This window comes from Danio aesculapii, chromosome 14 (assembly GCF_903798145.1).
Source record: "Danio aesculapii chromosome 14, fDanAes4.1, whole genome shotgun sequence".
Classification (NCBI taxonomy): Eukaryota; Metazoa; Chordata; class Actinopteri; order Cypriniformes; family Danionidae; genus Danio; species Danio aesculapii.
In genome coordinates this window covers 41,544,357-41,567,262 of record NC_079448.1, presented here as the reverse complement: position 1 = coordinate 41,567,262, position 22,906 = coordinate 41,544,357, and the positions used below count along the sequence as shown (strand labels likewise).

Here is a 22,906-nt window from a genome sequence, read left to right as displayed (position 1 = left end):
TATACCACCCTAACAGAGCAATCACAATACAACAGTGTTCAAAAGCCATTCTTCTGAATAAATCTTATCAGTGCATCAGTTGTTCATTAAAAAAAAGTTTGTTTATAAACCCCATTGATCGGGCTATTAAGTTTGGATGAGCAAATCGTGACTGGATCTCACACAAGTCCATGGTTTGATTTCTGAAGATTTAAAGAATAACACACCAGCTGAACAAGCCACTTTGTGATACTTTAAGGCGGCTATTGTCCTCTTCAAGTTTAAATGCTTGAATAGGCATTTATCGTGAGTGTTTGAAAAAGAACATTGGAAAAAAATTGGAAATAAGATGAAAGAAAATCAGTCATAGAGGTTTGGAAAGACACGATTAGCGTAAATGACTGGATTTTCATTCTTAGATGCCAACTATGCCTTTAAACCTCACAACACCTTCCCTCCAGTGCTTCTCTCCTTGACCTTCATACTCTTTACTGTGCGCAGCAGCTTGCCATCTCTTACATTTTTTTCCCAATCCCCTCCACAAACTATCTCTCTTTTTCCAAAACTGTCTTGTAATGGCGGTCTCCAATCAGGGCGAGAGCTGTTGTGTGGTTGTCTGAGCTCGCGGCTGAGCTTTCCACAGCGAAGAGGCTTTTCACACTGCAGAGTGTGCTGTTGATATTCAGCGAGGCTCCATCTTGATCACGCAGCTCCCGGATTGTTTACCCGACAGGCAGGCGAGAGGATGGGGATGGGGAGCGTATCGCCCCCTCTACTCTTCAGACCTCTCGCCACATTCTCTCGCCACCCTGAACCAATTCCACCTCAGAGACTCGGGGACAAATTAAACATGATAAGACGTCACCGCACGGGCCAGGAGAGCAGGGGGAGAGGATCACACCAAGATGTGGCCTCTGCACCATTTTTGATTTGTATGGAAATTAGGAGTCAAACTGCTCGAACAGCCAATAAAGTTGCAGTCTGAGAAACGTAACATTTAGATAACAGACTATGGCGGCAATTACAACTTATAACATGACCAGGGAAAAAAGAAAACAAAGGAAGTGGAAAGTAAATAAAATGTAAATGAATTGTTGATGTATTTTTTCTGGGTTACACTTTGGTGGCCTTAATTACTACATAAGACCATTAAATATCTATGAGCATGGATTGAATATTTTGTATAACTACAGTTCATTCTGTAATGAATTAATACAATGCAAGTGCATTAACTGTAATTACAATGCACTGTCGTGTGCATGCATAATAGATATAATGTATCAAATGGTTAAGTACATAATACTTAAGGCCCAACTAATGTAAGCGCAGCTAATGCGACTGTATTATAATCAATTACATTTTCTTAACAGCATTTTAATTAATTATGATTTAACATAATTAAATTTAATTCAAATAGCAGTTCAACTAAAATCAAGATCAACACTATTATAATAATAACATGTCCTGTGCTAACCCATATAAACAAAGCATTGATTTAAATTAAACCACACTGAACTGAACTTCTATGTTAAGCTGCTTTGACACAATCTACATTGTAAAAGTGCTTTAGAAATAAAGATGAATTGAAAGTATAAGGCCCAATCCCAATTCTACCCCTTCCCCTTACCCCTTGTTTTGCGCATTCACATGAAAGGGTAGGGGTGTCCCAATTCTCTTTAGCTGGAAGGTGTATGGCTAAGGGGAAGGGCTAGATACCACTCCAAACTAAGATTTTTCATGACCACACTCGAAACCAATGGGTACGAATAATCCCCAGAATACACCAGCTACAACGGCAGCATGGCTGCACATGGAAGTAAGGAGAACCACAAATTAGTATTTTTTGTCATAATTATGAATTTTTAAAACAAACAAGCATATGTTTTAATACATTCATAACCGCGTTCATGTTTTACCGTCATGCTTAAAAAAAAAAACGGTAAAATAAAAAAATGCTAAATTTGGATATCTAAAATCCCTATTAATAACTCATGTATAGTCGAAGACACTCGAATACGTTGTCAGAAAAGTCTTGTGGCTGGGAATGAGCTTTTTTCAGTGTCTGCTATAATGTTAATGTTGTTTTCGTGTGTTTACATGGATGAATATGTCCACGGTGTAAATGCACAATACAGTTACGATCTTATTGTCACATTATATTGTTATGATAACATGATATCTGCCTTCAGTGATTTTCTGAAGACAAATACCAGAAAATAACTGGAATAACTACAGCAGTCACCATCGTTGATCTCATATGAACCAAGAGATTGCGATGACATTTGATGATGTGTGCAGGTGTTATAGTGGTGTCCCATTTCTTAGGGGTAAATTTTAAAGCTTTTACCCTTCACACTCTGTTCCAAGGGCCAAGGGGAAGGGGAAGGGGTACAAAAACAGAATTGGGATCGGGCCTAAATCTGCATGTGACTGTGATCCACTGATTTAGAAAGATGTTTTCGAATATCACTGCATTCAAGCACTGTGCCATTCCCCATCCCTAAAGAAGTAAACAGAGAAACTTACTCCATTAACATATGCAAACGCAAAAATCTCCAAACCACAGCAAAAAAAGAAACACGCCCATCACCGCACCATGAGCAGGGCACATCTCTCCAGGGTACGCAGAGTCCCCGTGCCTCATTGTAGAAGTAGGCTTGATGTGGACCCCCGCAGGGTCTGAGAGGATGTGACTTCAGCCTAAATACATCATCTCTCACTGTCAAACCCCACGGCAGAAAGAAACGAAAGCTCCTCCTTCCTCTACTTGTCTGCCCGGGAGACCATATGCCTCAGTAATGTGCCGTTGTTATTCGTTTTCTTACTTCAGTCTTGTTTTTGCTCCCTCTAGGCTGCATGTGGAGGGCACGCGTCACTATTTTGAAGAGCTGTTGATTATTCATGTACCTCACACTGACAAGAGAAACTGTAAATGATCAGGTGATGTAGAGCCTAGTCATTTTAGTTTAAGATGATCACACTCACGGTTTTGAACGTGAAATCAACAAATGTGAAACTAGAACTAACGAAACGGTTATTAAGGCTTTTTTTCCTACCTCTCACTCGTTCCTTGGAAATTAAGCCATGATCCTTGTCTTCTAGCAAGTACTTTCTTTGATAATATGGCATAAAGATTTTGCTTCAGAAAACTTTTCTTAATCTCAGGCTTAACAGCTCTGGTTTAGAAAAGTAGCTTGATGTATTTAAAATAAAAGTTATTCCATGTATAGCACATAATGAAAGCATTTACCCAGACTTCAAGCTGGATTTGGACTTTCTGTTGCAATAGGGTACAACAATGTCATCACTAAATGTTCCTAAAAACCTCTCTGGGATTTCAAGTAGATAAAAAAACAAGCGACTTTCATCGCCTACTCAAAAGTCATATACGAAGTGAGCAAAATAAAAACTTGCACTTAAACATTCCCCAAATGAGGAGTTAGGAGGTAAAGACTTCATTGAAAGTTTTAGAGCTTCTTTGAGATGTGTAGCATGGCATGGAGGCATTTTCAAATGGGTTGTTAAGTGTAGTGGTTGCCCAAATTGCTCCCCTCTGAGATAAGATGATTAAAGTCAGTGGGACATCCGAGTGTAGTGATATGAGGCAAAACCGGTGGGGTATCCTTCTCGAAATGCTTCGACTCCTGTATCCAGGTCACCCCCTGTGGCCTCTCTAATGCACAATAAACTCATTACAGCCCATTAATATTTAACTATCTAATTTTCCTGCATATGTGATTTATTAGAGAACGGCAAAAAAATGAGCAAGACTGTAGGCTGAGGCGGAGCACAGTGGGCAAACAAAGAAAAATTAGCACAGGCCACATTGGCTTTATTGAGACAAATTGGCGCTGCGTATGAGAGCAATTAGAGAAATCGCTTTCTTTTCAGAAGCATGCCACCAGAAAGTAACTCTCTATTTTGGAATTAACACAGTGGAATTCAATAAAACCCTCTTGAGTCAGCAGGGCAGAATTAAAAGAGAGCAAACAATACAAAATGTGATTGAAACTTCAAGGCCATTAAGATGCAGATCAAGGTCATATAGTTCAAGGTCTGATCATGTTGCTGAGATTGTTTTTTATTGGCCCTTTTCCACTGAGTGTTACTGTATGGTGCGGTTTGGTACGCTGTTTCCACTGTCAAAAGGTACCAACAAGCGAATCGTATCGTACCACCTTTTAGGTACCCTTTCGAAAGGGTACCTAGTACTACAAAAGAGTACCAAATGGAGGAGCTAGACACGCAGCTAAATGCTATTGGTTTACAGAGATACGTCACTAGCTTGTGCACAAGCTAAGAGAATGAAAACAAAGGAAGCGCCGTTTTTAAATACACAGCCGAGACATTACATCGTAATAATATATACATATAAAAACGAGCAATGGTCAACCTGAGCTTAAACAAACCCTGTCGTCATCTTGATGAACAGCCACAGAGCCAAGAAAAAGAGCAGAATCTACCTTTTGCCCCGTAGTTGTTTACAAGGCCGCCTAAAGCACGAGTAGTTTAGAGAGAGAGCACGCGTGCACGTCTATATTTGAAATAACGAACTTCTTGAGCTGATGATAATAACGTGCCTGTGGTAATTGAAGTGCTTCTGACATCCAATCCTTTCAGAAACAGACAAATGCAGGAGTGAAGCGTGAAAAAACAATGAAGAAGCCGGAAAAAAACAAAAGCAAAGGATTCTTTCAGCAACCTAAAACATGAACAAACTGCCATGTTTAACTATTAACATCATGAACTCGGAATGACAGAAATACTTTATAACAAGATGTTACATGTGCTGGTGAAGATTAAAGATGTAGACGAGAGGTTTGCACTGATTGTAGGCTATATGTTGTGTGGTGTTGTTGAACCCAAATAAGGACTAAATGTATGCTGTGTGTAGTTTTTCTGTATTTGGTAGAATATCGGAGACTGTAAGGGTCTGTATATGATCATATATGTTGCATTTGTTTATTTTATATAATTGCAGACGTTACAGTAGGCTATTTCACACTATCATTGATCTGCAGTCATAATCAAATCCTGTTCATAGAAGGGTTAGTAATGAACATTTATACACAAGTATTTATGTGTATAAAGTATCTGTTTTGTAAGAAGTGCTTCTTATATGATATGTGAACGACCTATACAGCTTCACTTTGACATTTCCTGGAGTGAGAATGACGTCAACTGAAACTTTCTGTTGTACACCATGCCCTATTGTACCCTTTTGGCAGTGGAAACGCAAGCCTGATAAAGGTATGGTACCGACCAGTACCATCCCGTACTGTACCACTCAGTGGAAACGGGCCATTTGTAGGCTGAACATTTCAAATTGCAAGCATGAATTTACAATTTCACAAAGTCATACATCTCTTTCTCGAACACTGTCTGTGAAGCCAACGCTTCCATAATACACATGCCGAGATAAAGTCTGTGATTGTATAAAAGAGCAGGTGCCAAAACCAGCAGCGATCTGATGATAGAAAGAGCATGCCATCAAACGAGTGTGTGTGTTAAGAGAAACACTGTGTGCATGTTGTGTGCACTTGAGTTTTTAGTGCAAGACTGGGTAGCCTTGGGTCCAGATGGACATGTTGACGTCCGAGGATGAGTGATTTTCTGGAGTGATGAAAGAGAAATAGAGAAAGAGAGAGAGAGAGAGAGAGAGAGAGGGAAGAGGGAGAGGGCCAGAGTCATGTGGACAGAGCTGCACTGGCAGATGCTTCCATTCGCAATAAACAGCATCAGCAATAAACAGCTCTGTCCTTAGGGAAGACAAGTGGAATGATCTAACCCCCTGTTCAAAGCGCTTTAGCATGCTGCTTATCAAAAGCCTCCTTTATTATTTTACTGTGGCATTAAGACCAAGCTGTTAATATGAGCCAGGCTGGGAGAACAATTCCACTATGTCCCGCATTCATCTGCCGCAGGGCGGAACGGGATTGGCTTGTATGGAAATAAACATAATTCTAATCAGGTGGTGGTCCAGTGTTATAAAGCCCCGTATGGAAACCTCAAGGATTCCAGCTTCCTTTGATAAGCGAGGATCTGTTATGTTACATAAAATACATTTGCGTTTGTTTGTGGAATTGCCTATATGTCCTTTTTCTTCTTCATTCTCCTCGAGACATAACACCGCTGTCATAACAGATTACAGGCTTGAAACTGACAACAAGGCAATTCAAGCACAAAAGCCTTTTAGGGGGTCTTGCTTCTGTCTTATATCTAGCAGTTCGTGTAGAGATTTGAGCAAGCATTTCTAATATAGATGGCAAACCCAGTGTAACATCTCTTGGTATAGAAATATAATCATGTCTGGAGAATTTGATTGTCCTCCATAACAAAAAGGTTTAAGATATTGTTTTTTATAGGCTCACTTTACAACTCCTCTACAGATTAACAGTTGACTTTTACCATTTTTTAATCCATTCAGTCGATCTCTGCATCTGGCAGGAACAATTTTAGCCATGTGTGGAAATATAAATTTAGATAATCTATATATCACTGAAAAGTTGTTTTGTCAGTTTCACAGCACGGCTGTGTCTATTGTCTTCTCAAGCCGGTCAACTGATCGGACGGTTTCTGTCTCCAGAACATCATTTGCACACTGTTTTAATGCTAAAATGTATCGTGAATGGGTACTTATATGCTGATGAGATCAGGGCTGGAAAGGCAATTTACCCTGCCGACAACAACACTTCATTTGCATGCTTTTTTTAGACTGTCCCTACCTACATAAATCACTGTCTGTAAAATGTATAAAAACTTAGTGCCTGCTGTACAGTTGAGAGTTACTTTCGATGACGCCACAGCCATGCTGAGTTCTTCTTATTAAAGGATTCTGCTTTGAAGATAATCGAAAGTTTTCCCTGTTTTTTTGGGCTTGTCTAAGAATTTCACAACAGTTTGGTGCTGTGAGCCAGACTAGAGAAATTCACAACACATGCTGATCATTGAATCAGATTTGCATCTCCCTCAAAAGTGACCAAAGAGTTTCACATTTTTTAACGCTAAATCATTGCTCCTGCTGCAGTTATGGTACAGCAGCAAAGTTCCTTGATTATTACACCAGAATGAGAGTTTAGTTCCTAGCCATATCGTCATTTTCCATCTGTCTTAGTACTGTGCACAATTGAACTACCGAAAAGTGTTTCGTTACGCCTTTATTGGGCCATACAAGGATGCCAGCGTTCAAAGTGGGAGGGAAGAGCAAAGCAGTTGTTCAGAGAGAATTTGATGAAATGTTGGCTGGTGAATGTGGATCATGCCAGGCCCCTTGCAGGGAAGCTGATGTCCAGAGTCACAGCCACGTTTTTTTAAAGTTGGCATATGATCTAAAATGACAGAAAACTGTCAGAAGTGTGCTTGCACAAGCACTGAATCTGAATATATGCAAAAACTGCAATCATTCTATACATGAAGACACAGCTTGAGTAAACAATATTTTGAAAATAACGTTCAATAAAACGAAACATTACAGTGGTCCCTCTTTATTCGCGGGAGTTAAGTTCTAAAAATAACGCACAATAGGCGAAATCCCCAAAGTGGTCAGCTTTACTTTTTACAATTATTAAAGATCTTTTAAGGCTGTAAAACCCCTCACTACACACTATACACTTCTCTCAGACAGGCATTAACGTTTTCACACTTTTCTCTCACTTAAACACTCTAAAAATTCAAACCTCCGTAGAAAAATAAGTCCAGTATTATAAAGATCAAAACCATTTGATCTTCATTTATTTATTCCGTAATGGCGCCCTACAGCCACATTCCTTTGGCATGTCCAGAAGTTCAACTTTTTGTGCGATGGTTAGCATCTTTTTCTGCTTTTTGGGTGCTACCACAGGTGCCTTTAACGATGCAGAACATTTCGTCAACATTGTGGGAAACTTGCAAACATACAGTACAGCACTTCAGAGTCACACTGCTAGCGATCGAAGATTTATGTAAATTTGGCAAGATGGATGAATTCTGTACTGTACAAGAGGCACGGCACTGAGGAAGTTGATTGACAATGGTCTACAGCAAGTCAGGACGCAGAACACAATGTGCTGTAGAAAAAAGCATGTCAAATTGCACAGAAAAAAAAAAAAATCGCTAACTGCAAGGCCGCCGAAAGTGAACCGTGTTATAGCGAGGGGTCACTGTACATAAACTTTTTATTTATATTCTACCACAATTCAAGCTTAAAGCACCACAATTAACTGTAGCACGAGTGTATTTGCTCATTTGGTTAACAGACCTTGGCAGAAACCTTGATAAACCATTAATTTGTGCATTAAACGATGGTGGAAACACATTGAGGTTGCGCATAAAATTTTAAAATGATACATGTGTGAATAGTCCCTTAACTGCTAAAATAATCAAACAGAACAGAAGAGAAACAAACAATAATATAAATCCTAAATCAACTTGTAAATGTCTGCTCAGTGCTTTATCTATCTGTCAAAAATATTGATGTCTGAAATGATTTTACTTAGCCTTACTTTACAGGCCTTACGATAAATACTGATATGTGCAATTAGCTGCAATTAATTTGATTATAATAAGTCTGCTAATGTGGCAGACAATGCAGTTAATGTGATTAAATTGTTTGTCGCTTGACAACAGCCATTCTTCTATGGTCTGCATTATCATAGAGGGCACAGCTATAATATTCAGCTCTTGATTCTGAGAGAGAGATATATGAGACTTCACAACTTAACCCTCACTTGCTTTCCACGCCTTCTCATAGGCTCGTCGGTCATTAAGAGACAAAAAGAAATGATGGTAGTCCTCCTTTTAGAGGTCAAGTGCTGCCCTGGGCTCCTCCTTCTCCATGAATTACTTCAGCATTGACACCAATTATTAAAATACATCTTCATTAGATCGCTTCAGAGCTCCATCTGTGGAGCAGCCAGAAGCGGTCTTCACCACCCCATCACACTTAATTCACCCAGATCAAACTCATCTATTGCCTGAGCCACTCAATGAACAGGACTGAGCAATGCCTCCCCCCAAAAACTCATTCATTTTAGGTGTATGCAAGAGCAAGAAGGGGGGACAACGAAAGAAAGCTAGCATATGACTTCATTCAAGATCAATTTGCACTTCAAACCGATGCAAAAAAAAAAAAAACACAGCTTTCCACAGCAAGCAGGAAAAAAAGGAGGAGTGTGTGCGATCACAGAGAATATCAGTGAAGTGCTCAGGTGCTGCTGTGAGTTCAAATATCGGTAAGAATTCATGATGCACCATTTAAAGAGGACGGCGGTGCTGATGTGGTTTATATTTCAAAAGCAACAAGCAATGCATGTCATCACCGTGCCCGAAGAGTCAGACTCCTATTTTCTTGAGAGCGGATGTCAGCGGTGAAGAAAACCTATTAGGGCGAGAGGAGGAGCAAGTTTTGCCAGCATCCGTCTTATTTCAGCGGCACATAAAAGCGGAGGCGTTGAATTGCTTTTCAAATGCAGTAGGCCATGCCACACACTCAATCCACCAGTGTATCCGATTTGATCCCCCAAGCAGAAACACAAGCAGAACCATTGATTGATACCACCAAGCCAAGTGAGTCTGGGGGAAATAGGGAATAAGAGTGCGAGAAAGAGGGGGTGGAAAGGCCAAGCAACTGTGGCTACAAGGAAAACAACATTACAATAAAATCTGAATCTGATAAAGAAGAGGACTTAAATGAGGTATGAACTGAATTTCTAAAAACACTCGAGCTGATTCTGAAGCATGTTCGAAGCAGGCACAAAACATCGTAAGACGTTAATATTAGGTTAGATTTAGGTCATGATGTCAGGTGACCAAAATTCAATGTCTAGCCAGCTTCTAAGGACAACATTATTTTAATGTCCAATAACGACGTCAAATTATGTTGATATTTGGTTGATTTTAGGTTGTGCTGAAAAATGACCAAAATCCAAGATCTGAAAGATGTCATAGTGGTAATGTCCACACAATTTTAAGGTGTAACATGATTAGACATTGATATTTGGTTGATTTTAGGTTGGAGGTTGGTTCTGACGTCAACCCGATTTTCATCTATAAACAAAATCTAACATCCTCATGACGTTAGGATACGTTAGGGTATAACGTCAATATGACGTCATGTTGACATCCTGTGCCTGCCGGGGTTACTGTCAACAGTCATGGTAATCTACTAGACTACAATTTAGAAAAAATGGGTACAGGACATTTTTCCTTTAAAAAAGTCTTAAACATACAGGATTGGCCGCTGATTAAACAAGTTAACTAGTAGTAAAAAGTTAATTAAGGCACAGAGGCTCAGTGGTTAGCACTGTCACCTCACAGCAAAGAGGTCACTGGTTCGAGTGCCATCTGGGCCAGTTGGCATTTCTGTGTGAAGTTTACATGTTCTCCCTGTGTTCGCGTGGGTTTCCTTCAGGTAGACCTGCAGTATAGTCAAATTGGGTAAACCAAAATTGGCGTAGTGTACGTGTGTGTGTGTGTGTGTGTGTGTGTGTGTTGGAGAGAGAGAGTATATAGGTGTTTCCCAGTACTGGGCTAAGGCTGGAAGGGTATTTGCTGTGTAAAACATATCCCAGAATAGTCAGGCAGCTTAATCCTCTGTGGCGACCTCTGAAAGAGAGACTAAGCCGAGGAAAAATGAATGAACTTAACTAATCGTGTTTTTTCAAATATTCTGAGGCAATGCTTTGAATAAACTGTCAGTGGATATTAAAAGTATTACAAATGTGGTTAGTTTTAGTTTAAAATCTAAACGCTTAAGCAGAATAGTATGTTCATGGATTTTACAGTATGTGATTTTTGTGATTGCATTTGTATTTACTTGTATAAAATAGTGTGATAGTGTATATGTTGCCGGGAATAGTATAATCTGTACTTCATATCAAGGATCACAAAGGAAATAAGTTTTGTTTTAAAAACTTTATAGTGTATATCCATGCTGCACGGTGGCTCAGTGGCTAGTACTGTTGCCTCACAGCAAGAAAGTTGCTGGTTCAAGTCCCGTCTGGGCCAGTTGGCTTTTCTGTGTGGAGTTTGCATGATGTCCTCGTGTTCACGTGGGTTTCCTCCAGGTGCTCCAGTCTCTCCCACAATCCAAAGACATGAAACCCGATTGGTATAGTCGAACAAACTAAATTGACCGTACTGTATGAGTGTGTGAATGAGTGTGTGGGTGTTTCCCAGGGCTGGGTTGCAGCTGGAAGGGCATTCACTGCGTAAAACCAAAGACTATAGAATAAACAAGACATGTCACTCGTATCTTTTTGAATGGGGAAAAGTGTAACTGTCAATATGGTTAATAAAGCCCCACCTACTAGTACAGGAGCCAATTATCGGACATTATATGGCGAATAAAGCCCGCCTTCTAGTACAGGAGTGTGACTTGTATGATTAGAAATGAAACCAAAGACACAGTTGTTGTTTAATTTTATTGGTGATTACTAATATGAATCATTATTCCTACATTATACCAAAATTCCAAATTCAAGCATAAGCTTGGCAAACAGTTTTGGAGAAACAATGATGTTTCCCCATTCAAACAGAATGCCCGAGCTCAAGCACGATAGGTGTTTCCAAGATGGCCGCTGAGTGAAATGACTTGCCTTAAATGGACTTTGGTAAAACATATGCCAGAATAGTTTGCGGTTGTGGTGACCTCTAAAATAGAGACTAAACCGAAGGAAAATGAATTAATAAATTGTGCATATTCTTGATGAATTAAGTGTATTCACTTATTTTTGGTCAAATAAAAGAAACAGAAAGATAGTATTGAAACATATATGTAAAGTGTTATATGAACGTAATATGTAAACAGCTAATACTCTCCTAAGTTGCATGCTATTGTTTTAAAAATGTCCACAGACGTCATTGTCAATTCACGCGTAATTAGAAATCAACAAAACTGATAAACAAATATACAGTATTAGTCCATTTCCCCTTGAAATCTGAGACTGTCATGTTAAGATTTCCTGAAAACAAGCTGAAAACGTGGTCTACTTTTGAGTTTGATACACAGGGTTCAAAATAGTATAAATAATTTACCCACCCTGACACAGCAGCTTCAAATATCCCAATATTGATAGAAGTTTTGATAAGACACATACAGTACAGTACCTTCCAAAACTTGTCAACCTCAAAAATATTGGTGTATCTGGATACAATTTCAACTTGAAATGATGCACTGCTTATAAATGATACTACTGCGGCAAACAGTATACAGTATGTATTTATGTTTAAGCTGTTGCTCTGGTAATAAATAAATAATTCAGAGATGGTCATACCGTTTGAATAAATTGATTAAGTAACGAGCAGTGCAGCAACACTCGATTCATCCAATTGTTTGGCCCCATTTCTCAAAAGCTCAAACAGTCTAATTGTCAATACAGTAGGAGTCTGAACCGCTTGAAAGACATGGATCTAGAACACAAAACCCCTGATGATCACTATATCTTTGTTTTGTTAAAAGCCATTTAACACCGGGCCCTTTGAGCGATAGGGGAGAAAGAGATGCTGCGGCATAATGGAAAAAAAAAAGGAATGTGAAATAGAGCATCTATCAATACCAAATCTCAAACACCAGTAAGACCTACACTCTTGGGGAACGCTAGATAACAGGCTCATTTTGTATACTTTACAGAGGGCAAGAACACATTTATACCTCCTCCACTCATCGTTCATTATTCGGCAGTCTCCAGATAGACGCTATAGCTATAAGCGAGTAGTTGAGAACGCTTTTCCAGTCAGTGGAGAATACTCACCATTAAATAAATACAACTGCAGTTGCGCAGACAAATGAAGCAAAGTTTGACCAATGACTGCTCTAACAGCTCTGCTATGAGGATTTATAGTGTGTGGCAAAAACAAGCATCTGCGAGGTCTTATAGAGTAATTCATCCCTAGAGACTGCCAGCTGCACCTAGTGTGAAAAAAGAGAGCTGGAGACCAGGTGAGAACACCACCTAGCATCTCCTCCAACTGGTGCCATGGCAGTGTATTTTAAGGACTCATTTTTTGGCTATATTTTAAAGTTAACATTTACACAACAACGATGTAGCCAAAAACTTCCTTGCATTTTTGAAAAGTTTCCAGTTTACATGACAGGGTTTTCAAAATAATCCGCATTTACACATCAACGAAAACAGTCGCTGGCGGCTCTGCGCTCATGTTTATGTAGAATTTGCCATGTGTGTAAGACGTGTCTACACTGTTGGTTGCAATGTGAAGTAAATACACACTTTGGTTATAAAGCATTAGCAAACACTTGAGCAACAACACCACTATTCCACCATTTTTTTTTTTGTGGCTGCCTTTAATCTACACCTCCATTAAAATGTACTATAAACGCATCTATGCACGCATATGATGCACGCTTTCATCGAAAATATGAGATGCCACACATGTCTAAGACTTTATTACTCTACATAAAATGGCTGGTTTCTTTTTAAATCCAAACGGTGCGCAAACTACATAAATATAAGTAGACGGGGAAAACCGCTGGTAATCAAGAGGATGCTAACCTAGCATGATGTCAGCCGAACACACTGACATTATGGAGATTAAAGCTAAGCTAATCTCATCTATCAAAACAGAAATAACCTCGCTCTTTCAAATAGAACTGAAAAATGTACAATCAAACAAATTTGACATGGTCAAAGCTGAATTGCAAGCAGTTAAATCCGAGTTATCATGCAACGCTTCAGCTGTTCGTTTAGATCTTAAGGGAATTTTTGCACTTTCAGTCCCAAAAACACAGGTGTCTGGTAAACGACACTACTACGTACTCCACCATTGCTGTGCATGTTTGTTTGCACCTGCCTTTAATCTGCAACTCTTTCAAATGTACTGTAAACACATACATTCATGGATAAGACATCATAATACATACTACACCATTGTTGTGTATGTTTGTTTGAACCGGCCTATAATCTACACCTCCCAAAAACTTACTATGCACGCATATGATGTCATAGTTTTCAAAGACTTTTGTTTTCGTGTGTTTACACTTTTATTTGTGCATTTTCAGTCCCAAAAGCACAGTTGTCTAGTAAATGACACTACTACAGGTATGTACTGTACTACACCATTGTTGTGTATGTTTGTTTGCAGGTGCCTTTAATCTACATCACCCTAAAATGTACTAAACCCGCATATATGCATGCATATGACGTCATAATTAACACTTATTTTTCAGTGCCAAAAACACAGTTGTCTTTTAAACGACACTACTATGTACTCCATTATTGTTGTGTATGTTTGTTAGCACCTTTAATCTAACCTTTAATCTACAAATCTCTATATACGTACATATGCATGTCTGGTTCTCGAATCTGATTGGCTAATAGCTGTGTGATATTCTGCAATAACAGCAATCATACAGCTTCCTCACCCTTCTGTATTACTCCGCCCGCATAGAATGACAGTAGATCAATAAACTCACTACAGTTGGACGAATTTTGCAGCTGTTGGACAACATAATGTACTTTTGAGGCTTTTTTTAGTCAAGAAGGTAGTTGTTTAGATTGCAACTTTGCAGTTTATTTATAAGGACAGTGCCTATTTTAAATATTTATTGTTTCGGAGATACAGGGAGTCAGCATCCATCAGCCTGTCATACTGAGCAGAGCAAAGACGATTGACGTTCATACACAAGATTGCGAAAGAGACCACATAATAAGCCCTTAGAGGAGAAAAACAGCATAATGTCAAACTACAGCTGATAAAATCATTATAAAACTGGTAAGTGACATTCTAAGTCGATCTATTTCTTTTGTTAATTGTACTGCTGTATGTATACTATAGTAATCTGGTAGTGTTTGCTTTGCTTTCGCTTTTTCTGGGTTAATTATTGTGATATCCTTATTACAACAATAGTGGGAAATGTATCTAGACTGATCACATTTCATGCTGTTCAGACAAATAAGATTAAGATGTGAGCAAAATCACCTGTTTTGTCATCACTTTAGATATTACGCCAGAGAATCATTCAAATACTAGCTCTAAAGTAAGGCTTTCTGCTGTTCTGATGTCAGCTGCAGATGTGAATGAATGGTGGAGGAAAGTAGTTCCTCATACAAAAGGATTGTTGAGACTCAGTGTTTGATTTTCTTTTTTATATACACAATTATTTTGTCGAACTGTTGTATAAACGCAATATCACACTCCTAGCACTGTGATATGGCTGTATATCATCACTGGTGGAACACTAAGGCACTCGGCCGCATGCCTCCCACCAGTGCTGATACACAACCGTATCGCACTGCCACTTGTGTGATGTTGTTCATATGTGATATGATGTCATAGTTTTCAAACACTTTCTTTTACAGGTGTTTACACTTTTATTTATGCATTTTCAGTCCCAATAACACAGTTGTTTTGTAAACAAAGAAGCTAAATTATAAAAAGTTGACCGCTTTTGGCTGAAAACGTTGTTGTGTAAACGGCCCCTAAAACTCACTCACCAGGTAGCAAACAAGTCTGTATGATCCCAAATGGTATAACATCACAAATGTTTCCCTTCCATGCTCTTTCAGTGGTAAAGTTCAACCAATGGTTAACAATCTTTGAATTAAGTGGTACAAGGAAGTAAGGTTCTACTCATTTTCTGAAAGTTCCCAGAATGGGTCCAAATCGCATCCTACTCACTTCAAAGCTAGATTCACAGAGTTCTAGCTTCATTTCAAAAGAGCCGCTGCAAACTATCAAACACAGAAGAGCATATTTCATTTATGAAGACGTGCAGTTAGGGTTCAGAAACAGACCTGGGGAGAGTCGAGTCAGTGGGTACGCTCCAGGCGTAATTGATAGGAACTGAGCCAAAGATGAGTCCCAGAGGAACTCCTCAACTCTTACTTAAAAACCTACACCTTTGGAGAGAAAAACTCGAGAAACAATACAAAGTGCAGAAGACTGAAACCTAAACACAATTAAATCCCAAAAAAGGCATTCGGCTTCACAGGAACAGGCTGGGTTTTTTCAGTTTTTTACTTAGCGTCTCAAAAGTGTGTGAGCAAACCCCAGAAGCAATCAGCAACCGTTATATTCAAGAGTCATATAGCCTTAAACCAGCACATTATGTTAAAGTGTTGCTGCATGGCGTTTAACAGGCCGATGTAATGTCGATACTGCAGAATAAGCTGAGTTATTGTTATCTGGAGCGGTGCCAGTAGGCTAACGTTAGCAAACTGCACAGACCGCGGTCAATCTGCTCTCAGATCAGTTCACTTCAATGACTGATCATCTGACCGCCGCTGCACACATGAGCAGACTCTTCAATTCAGCTCAATGTCTGACAGGCCCTCTGCAATGCCCCTTTATGAAACAGGCATTAAAATCTACCGAGGCCACTCACTGTCAAAGGTTCAACTTACTGCCTTGCCAAAGGAAACATTCACTTTATCCTTCTCCAGCAGTGTGAATAAACAAGGGAAACAAAAGGAGAAACAAACTGGCCAAAACAAGAGTGCAACTCTCTGTACTGTAACTTTCTCTCTCTCGTTCTTTCTTCTTAGCTGTCTCTCGTGGGGCATCCAGTGAAGCGGAAAGGCAGTCAAGCTAACCAAGCATGTCTGTCCTCTGCTCCTATCCAAACCCACAGCCGCTTAGTGTATGGTTCCCATGAAGGAAGAGGGATGCTTTGTAAACTGACATGTATAGTACACTTCCAACTCTGCAGCTTTGCTAATTGGTGCAGAGCTAAACGCGTACTTAATCTGATTGCAGGAACCAAGTAAAAGAAAGAAGGAGAAGAAAAAAACTGAGACCGCTTTATAATTGAGATTTCAGAGATGCCTGGATGCTGAATGTTTGTAGGGATACAAGCTACCATCAGGGTAGCTGAAATGACGTGTTCCTGTGCGATTAGGAGGAGAGGAAAAAGCAAGCTGTCCTTACCTCTGGATTTGGAAGAGAAGGACAGTGAAAGCTCGCCGAACATGTCCGTATTCTCAAACCGCTCCTCTTTGACTTTGAGCCAAAAGCAATTTTCCGCCATCTCCTGAGGCACTATCTGCAAGCACAGGAAAACTCCATCAAACACCAGCAGGAAAAGAGCAAGGGAGTACTGATGCACACTTAAGCGCATGCACACACACACACAAAAGCGTGCATATATGAATGGCACACCATGAAATATGATCAAATTATTTGAACTCAAGTTTCCTATGCCCACCAAGACTTCATTTACTTGAGTTAAAATACAGTTAAAAATAGTTCATAATCAGGATTTTCTTTTCTCTAAATAAATAAATAAATAAAATTTTTGTAAATATAAAAATTTTAGGGAAATAAATACACATTATTCAAAAAGGTAATGATTCGCACTCATCAAGTAATTGCTTCTCACTGTTTTTATTTTTACATTCTTCGGATGATTCAAAAACACAAACGTTTCAGCACAATGCCTTCCTCAGTGTGTGATACAATCCTCTCACTCCACCCTTTTATCCCATAGTCAATTACACTGTGTCATTAGTTAGATGACCACTCGATGATCAAAAAACAATCCCATTTTCATTCCATTATTCCATGATTAGCCACGTAAGGACTATTTACCTTCATATTTAAAATATGCAGAGAAATAGCATATCAATTATCATTATTTGCCAAGTGTATATCAATACAATGAAATTCCAACAGTCCAAAACATAAAAAAATACATTTGTTATATTGTGTCAATTACCTAGACGGCTATATATATATATATATATATATATCCCCCTTTGATTTTTTTTTCTTTTTTAAGTATTTCCCAAATGATGTTTAACAGAGCAAAGAAATTTTCACAATATTTCCTATAACATGTTTTTCTTCTGGAGAAAGTCTTATTTGTTTTATTTCAGCTAGAATAAACGCAGTTTTTAAATTTTTAAAAGCCATTTTAAGGTCAAAATTATTAGCCCCTTTCAGCAATTTTTTTTCGATAGTCTACAGAACAAACCATCGTTATACAATGACTTGCCTAATTGCCCTAACCTGACTAGTTAAACTAATTAACCTAGTTAAGCCTTTAAACGTCATTTTAAGCTGTATAGAAGTGTCTTTAAAAATATCTAGTAAAATATTATTTACTGTCATCATGACAAAGATAAAATAAATCAGTTATTAGAAATGAGTTATTAAAACTATTATGTTTAGAAATGTGTTGAAAAAATCTCTCCGTTTAACAGAAATGGGAGAAAAAATAAACAGGGGGGTTAATAATTCTGACTTCAACTGTATATAAATAAATAAATTAAAAAAAAAAAAAAATATATATATATATATATATATATATATATATATATATATATATATATATATATATATATATATATATATATATATATACATACAGTTGCAATCAGAATTCTTATCTTCTAATCTTCAATTGAAATCTGAAAATGCACTTCCTGTTTTTTCTCTTAGCAAATGGGTGTGGCTTACATTTTTAATCACGCTGTTCCAACTGTCAGTTTTGATAACAAACATATTATGGTGAGCAGGAGGTGTCTGTTGTAATAGGTTGTTTATGTGTGGGACTAGAATCAGGATCAAATTGATGTAAACCTGTGAAGAGAGGTGGCCTTTTGAACTATATATCTTCTCCCTTATAATTTGCATACACTGTACTAACTTCCTCCCCCTCATCAGTTCTCTCCGCTTCATTACAGTATCAGAATAGGGAATTCAACTGTGCTAAATATCATAATCGAACCCAACATGTATGTATGCAATAAATCAGGTGTCTGCAAATTTGATATTTAAGGCCTAACATTTTAAAGCCTCTGTTGTATTTTTTTTTCCTGATCACAAATCAAAAGAGCTTTTCATCCATACAGACCTGTCCCCAATTTAAAGCATTAACATTTTTAGTTAAAGATCTCTCACTTTCAAAAACAGCTGTTAAAGGACAGACAGACAGACAGACAGATATAATGATAGTACTCTAAGCAGACAGATACAAAAATAGAAAAAACGAGAAAAATGACAGAGACATAATATTCAATGGATGGATTGGATTGGATTGAATTGATTGATTGATTGATTGATTGATTGATTGATTGATTGATTGATTGATTGATTGATTGATTGATTGATTGATTGATTGATTGATTGATTGATTGATTGATGGATGGATGGATGGATGGATGGATGGATGGATGGATGGATGGATGGATGGATGGATGGATGGATGGATGGATGGATGGATGGATGGATGGATGGATGGATGGATGGATGGATGGATGGATGGATGGATGGATGGATGGATGGATGGATGGATGGATGGATGAATGGAAGGATGAATGGATGGATGGAAATATTTGTAAATTCATCCTGTTATCCTCTTAACATCAATATCCAAAAATGTCTGTCATCTCAAGGTGCAATGTGTCCGTCAGAAACTGGCAGCTTTTTTCTCTTTCTTTCTTTGTTCTTGTGCTCTGCAATCAACATATCACCCATCAAACCCGAAAGAAAAGAAAATGACAGGTTACATTTGGCATGAAATGACACCTTTGCAAAGATGTTTCCTTGTTAATCTTGGTGTACATTGTTGTTGTAATCTTATATAATTGCAGCCCAACATCTAGAACAATATATGCAACATGAATATATAAACTGTATATACTGCATATACTATTGCCAAGAAATCAGTGGGTTATAATTACAATCCGGATATAGTAACTTACAGTCACTAGCATAAGGAGGTTAGTGGATAAAAATACAGTTGGTGTGGTGGCTGAAAAAAACAGAACGCAATATGATTTAATTGCAATTATCAAATTGCCAAGACTACATTGTAATTACATAAGTGTGTGTTTTTAGAACCTGAGTGAATGAATAAATATGATTTTCTTTGTATTTCTTTGTATTTCACTACACTGCAAAAAAAAAAAAAAAAAAAACTGTTCTTACTTAGATTTTTTGTCATTTCTAGTTTAAATAGCTAAAAATAATCTAATCATGAAGCATTTTATAGCAAAAAGTGTCTTATTTTAAGAAATGATAAGCCAAAATTAAGTGACTTTTTTCCTGAAAACACGCAAAATAATCCGTCAATGTGGTAAGTAAATTACTTTATGTGAAAACAAAAGAAAAACAAGTTTATTTTTCTTAGCCTATTAGCCTAATTTTGCTTGTTTAAGAGAAAAATACACTTATTTTGGCATGGTTATTCTTAAAGGATAAGGCAGGTATATCTATATAGCACATTTCATGCACAATGGTCATTTAAAGTGCTTTAACAGATGGACAGATGTGTTTCTAAACAGATGCGTTAAGCAAGTTGCAACATCTCGCTCTCCCTCATGAAGCTGTAATATGAAAGTAACTCAAACTGGAATTCATCGAAATTCCGCTAGGCCTGGTTCTATAATAGAGAGTTTTACAGCAGAAAAAAAAAAGGTGTTTACAGCCTGGTACAAAAAACGATGTTGCTGTATAGCTAATATTACCCTCCATGACAACTGTGAGGGGGTGAATTTTTTTCTATTCCTCATCCGTTTCATTTATATTAAGTTATATTCAGGGTTCATACCCATTTTTATTACTAAAATTCCATGACGTTTCCATGATTTTTCCAAAACTTCCATTTTCATGACCTAATGTTCTATGCAATGTCTACATATACATGATAAAAGGAAAACAATGCATGTTCAAATATATTACAGCATATCATAAAACACACAACATTCTATTTTGTTTTAATTTATGTTTAAATCGATGTAATATTGATTTAGATAATGCTTACACCGCACTAATAATGTGAGAGTATGTGATTGGCCAAGGACAGAAAAGAAGTAAAGACAACTAACCTATATTCAAGTATACAAATATCGGTTCTCTATGACTTTTCCAAAACTTTGTGGGTTTTTTATGATTTTTCTAAACTTTTCCAGGCCTGGAAAATGCCATGTCAAAATTCCATAAGTTTTCCAGGTTTCCCATGACCTCATAAACACTGTATATTAAGTCTGCATAATTAAGGGGCGTGGCCACTCGAGTGACAGCTAGGTGGTCTCGCTGGTCGCGTCACATCACCTCTGATTAGCCGCTGAACTCAACATATACATTGTATTTAAGTTTTGTTTTATGCGTATCTGCAGTCAATTGCCTTTTGGAATTATTTCTTACAATTATCTGATAATATGGCATGCTGTGCACCTAATTGTGCTGATAAAACCTTCAAGTGGCTTCCATTTCCTAGGTGAGTGAAATTATATACTTATATATAATATCTATGAATGTATTTGTTTTATTTAAGATAATTTATCATGTATAGTTGTCTTTAGAACTTGAATGCACTCCAGAATATGACAGATTGATTAGTTGTAGGCTATAGAACAGTCATCTGAAACATTGTCATACAGTGTTATGCCTGGATTTCATAGCTTTGCATTGACTAGCACAGACTATATTTGAAGTATTTGGAAGTAATTCGTGTTTTCCTCCTGTCGAAAAAGTACATAAGAACAATGTTTAGTGGCTCAATGTATTACAACAGTGTTTTTAAAAGTCTAAACACTTTATTAATATAGTATACAACCAAGCCTATGCGGTCGTTACACAAACGAGTCGCAGGTAATGAAGTATTAAGAGTTTCTCCCAAAGAAAAGCCTAAGCACAATGCTAGCAGGCGTCTGTAGCTCCACCCCCTTTTTTGGTTATCCCCGGTTGGCATAATGATGTGCGAACAAAATGGCGACGGTTTACCATGCCTACTTGTAGCTTCATTTGCAATCTTCAGAAACCTACAGCATGGATGACGTCATTGATACTACATCCATATTTTTGGTGCTAAGTCTTGAATTGAATGTGCCTAATGTTGGAGCACATTTGATCAAGATAAAAAAAAAAACAAGAAAATATTTTTTGCTTTTCTAGAAAATGCTTCTTGATTTAAGAATTTTTAAATATTTGGACTAGAAACAAGCCAAAAACATTGTATATTTTTACAGTGTATATATCCCCCAAGCCACCAGCCATTGGTAGACATAGCAAAATGTCAAATTTTGTCCTTTGCTGCATGTCCAAAAATTCATCCTGGAGCCTATTTGTCCTTAATATGAAGCATAGACTACTAAATCAGATCACATTTGCAATCTAAATAAATCTGAGAGGAACAGTAGAAATACACAGAGTGACAGTGTGAGAAATGAACAGTCTCATTAGTGTGCTGCCTCATAAGGGCACTTGTAAAAAAATAAATAAATAAAATCTGTGACTCCTTCGAAACAGAGTAATTAACACAAGGCTCAGCCAGGGTGACCTTGTTCATGCTCAAGCAGCAGAGAGAAATACTGTAGCTTCCTCTTGCCTTGGGCGGATACACCCATCTCTGAGCAGAAACGCGAGCAGCTCCAAAACGGTCTAAGCCGCAGATGCGAGCAATCATTTACTTTTCCATAAAGGAGTGCGGCTCCCCAGTGTGGGTGTTCTAACGGTTGGAGAAATTACATTACAGCACCTCCAGGCAACAATCTCCGATGTGGCTATTTGAAAGTCCGTTACATGCTTAAGGGAAAGATCAGGAGGAGTGCAGGGGCTGGAGTGTTTCCCGAATTTAGTGCTGCCGGCTGCTTTTACTGTCTGCCTGTTATCTTTCTCGCTTGTGAGAGATGGAAGCGTCTCTGGTGGGTGATTTAAAATAGCAAGATACCAAAACTGATTAGCCTTCTCATTTTGATGCGCTCTCCATCACCTATCACTGACACATCAGCATAAAGACACCTGAGAGATCGCAGCATGGCTATGCATGTTGTCGCATTGGCCGTGTCTGTATGAACGATACGAATACACTTACAGTATGTATCGATATTTAAATTACAATATTGTGTTACTGTAATGTTGTTGCTCTTTTCTAACTTCTTTATATATGCTTATTCCTGTCATTTTTATGACAAAAGTTGTTGTCATACTACCAATAAAAAAAGAGACCACTTGAAAATGAGTCTGGGTTTGAGTAAAGTAAGCTAAGTAA

General features: G+C 38.0%; 1 protein-coding gene across 6 annotated transcripts in view; it reads right to left on the bottom strand.

Annotated features, from left to right (window-relative positions):
• Window positions 1-22,906, bottom strand: part of diaph2 (diaphanous-related formin 2) — a 763,661-nt gene that overhangs the window by 490,864 nt on the left and 249,891 nt on the right. For all 6 annotated transcript variants that reach the window (XM_056472168.1, XM_056472167.1, XM_056472172.1 and 3 more), the window contains one exon: window positions 16,840-16,954. In XM_056472168.1, the coding sequence (XP_056328143.1) occupies window positions 16,840-16,954 (115 nt within the window). The remainder of the gene's footprint in view (window positions 1-16,839; window positions 16,955-22,906) is intronic.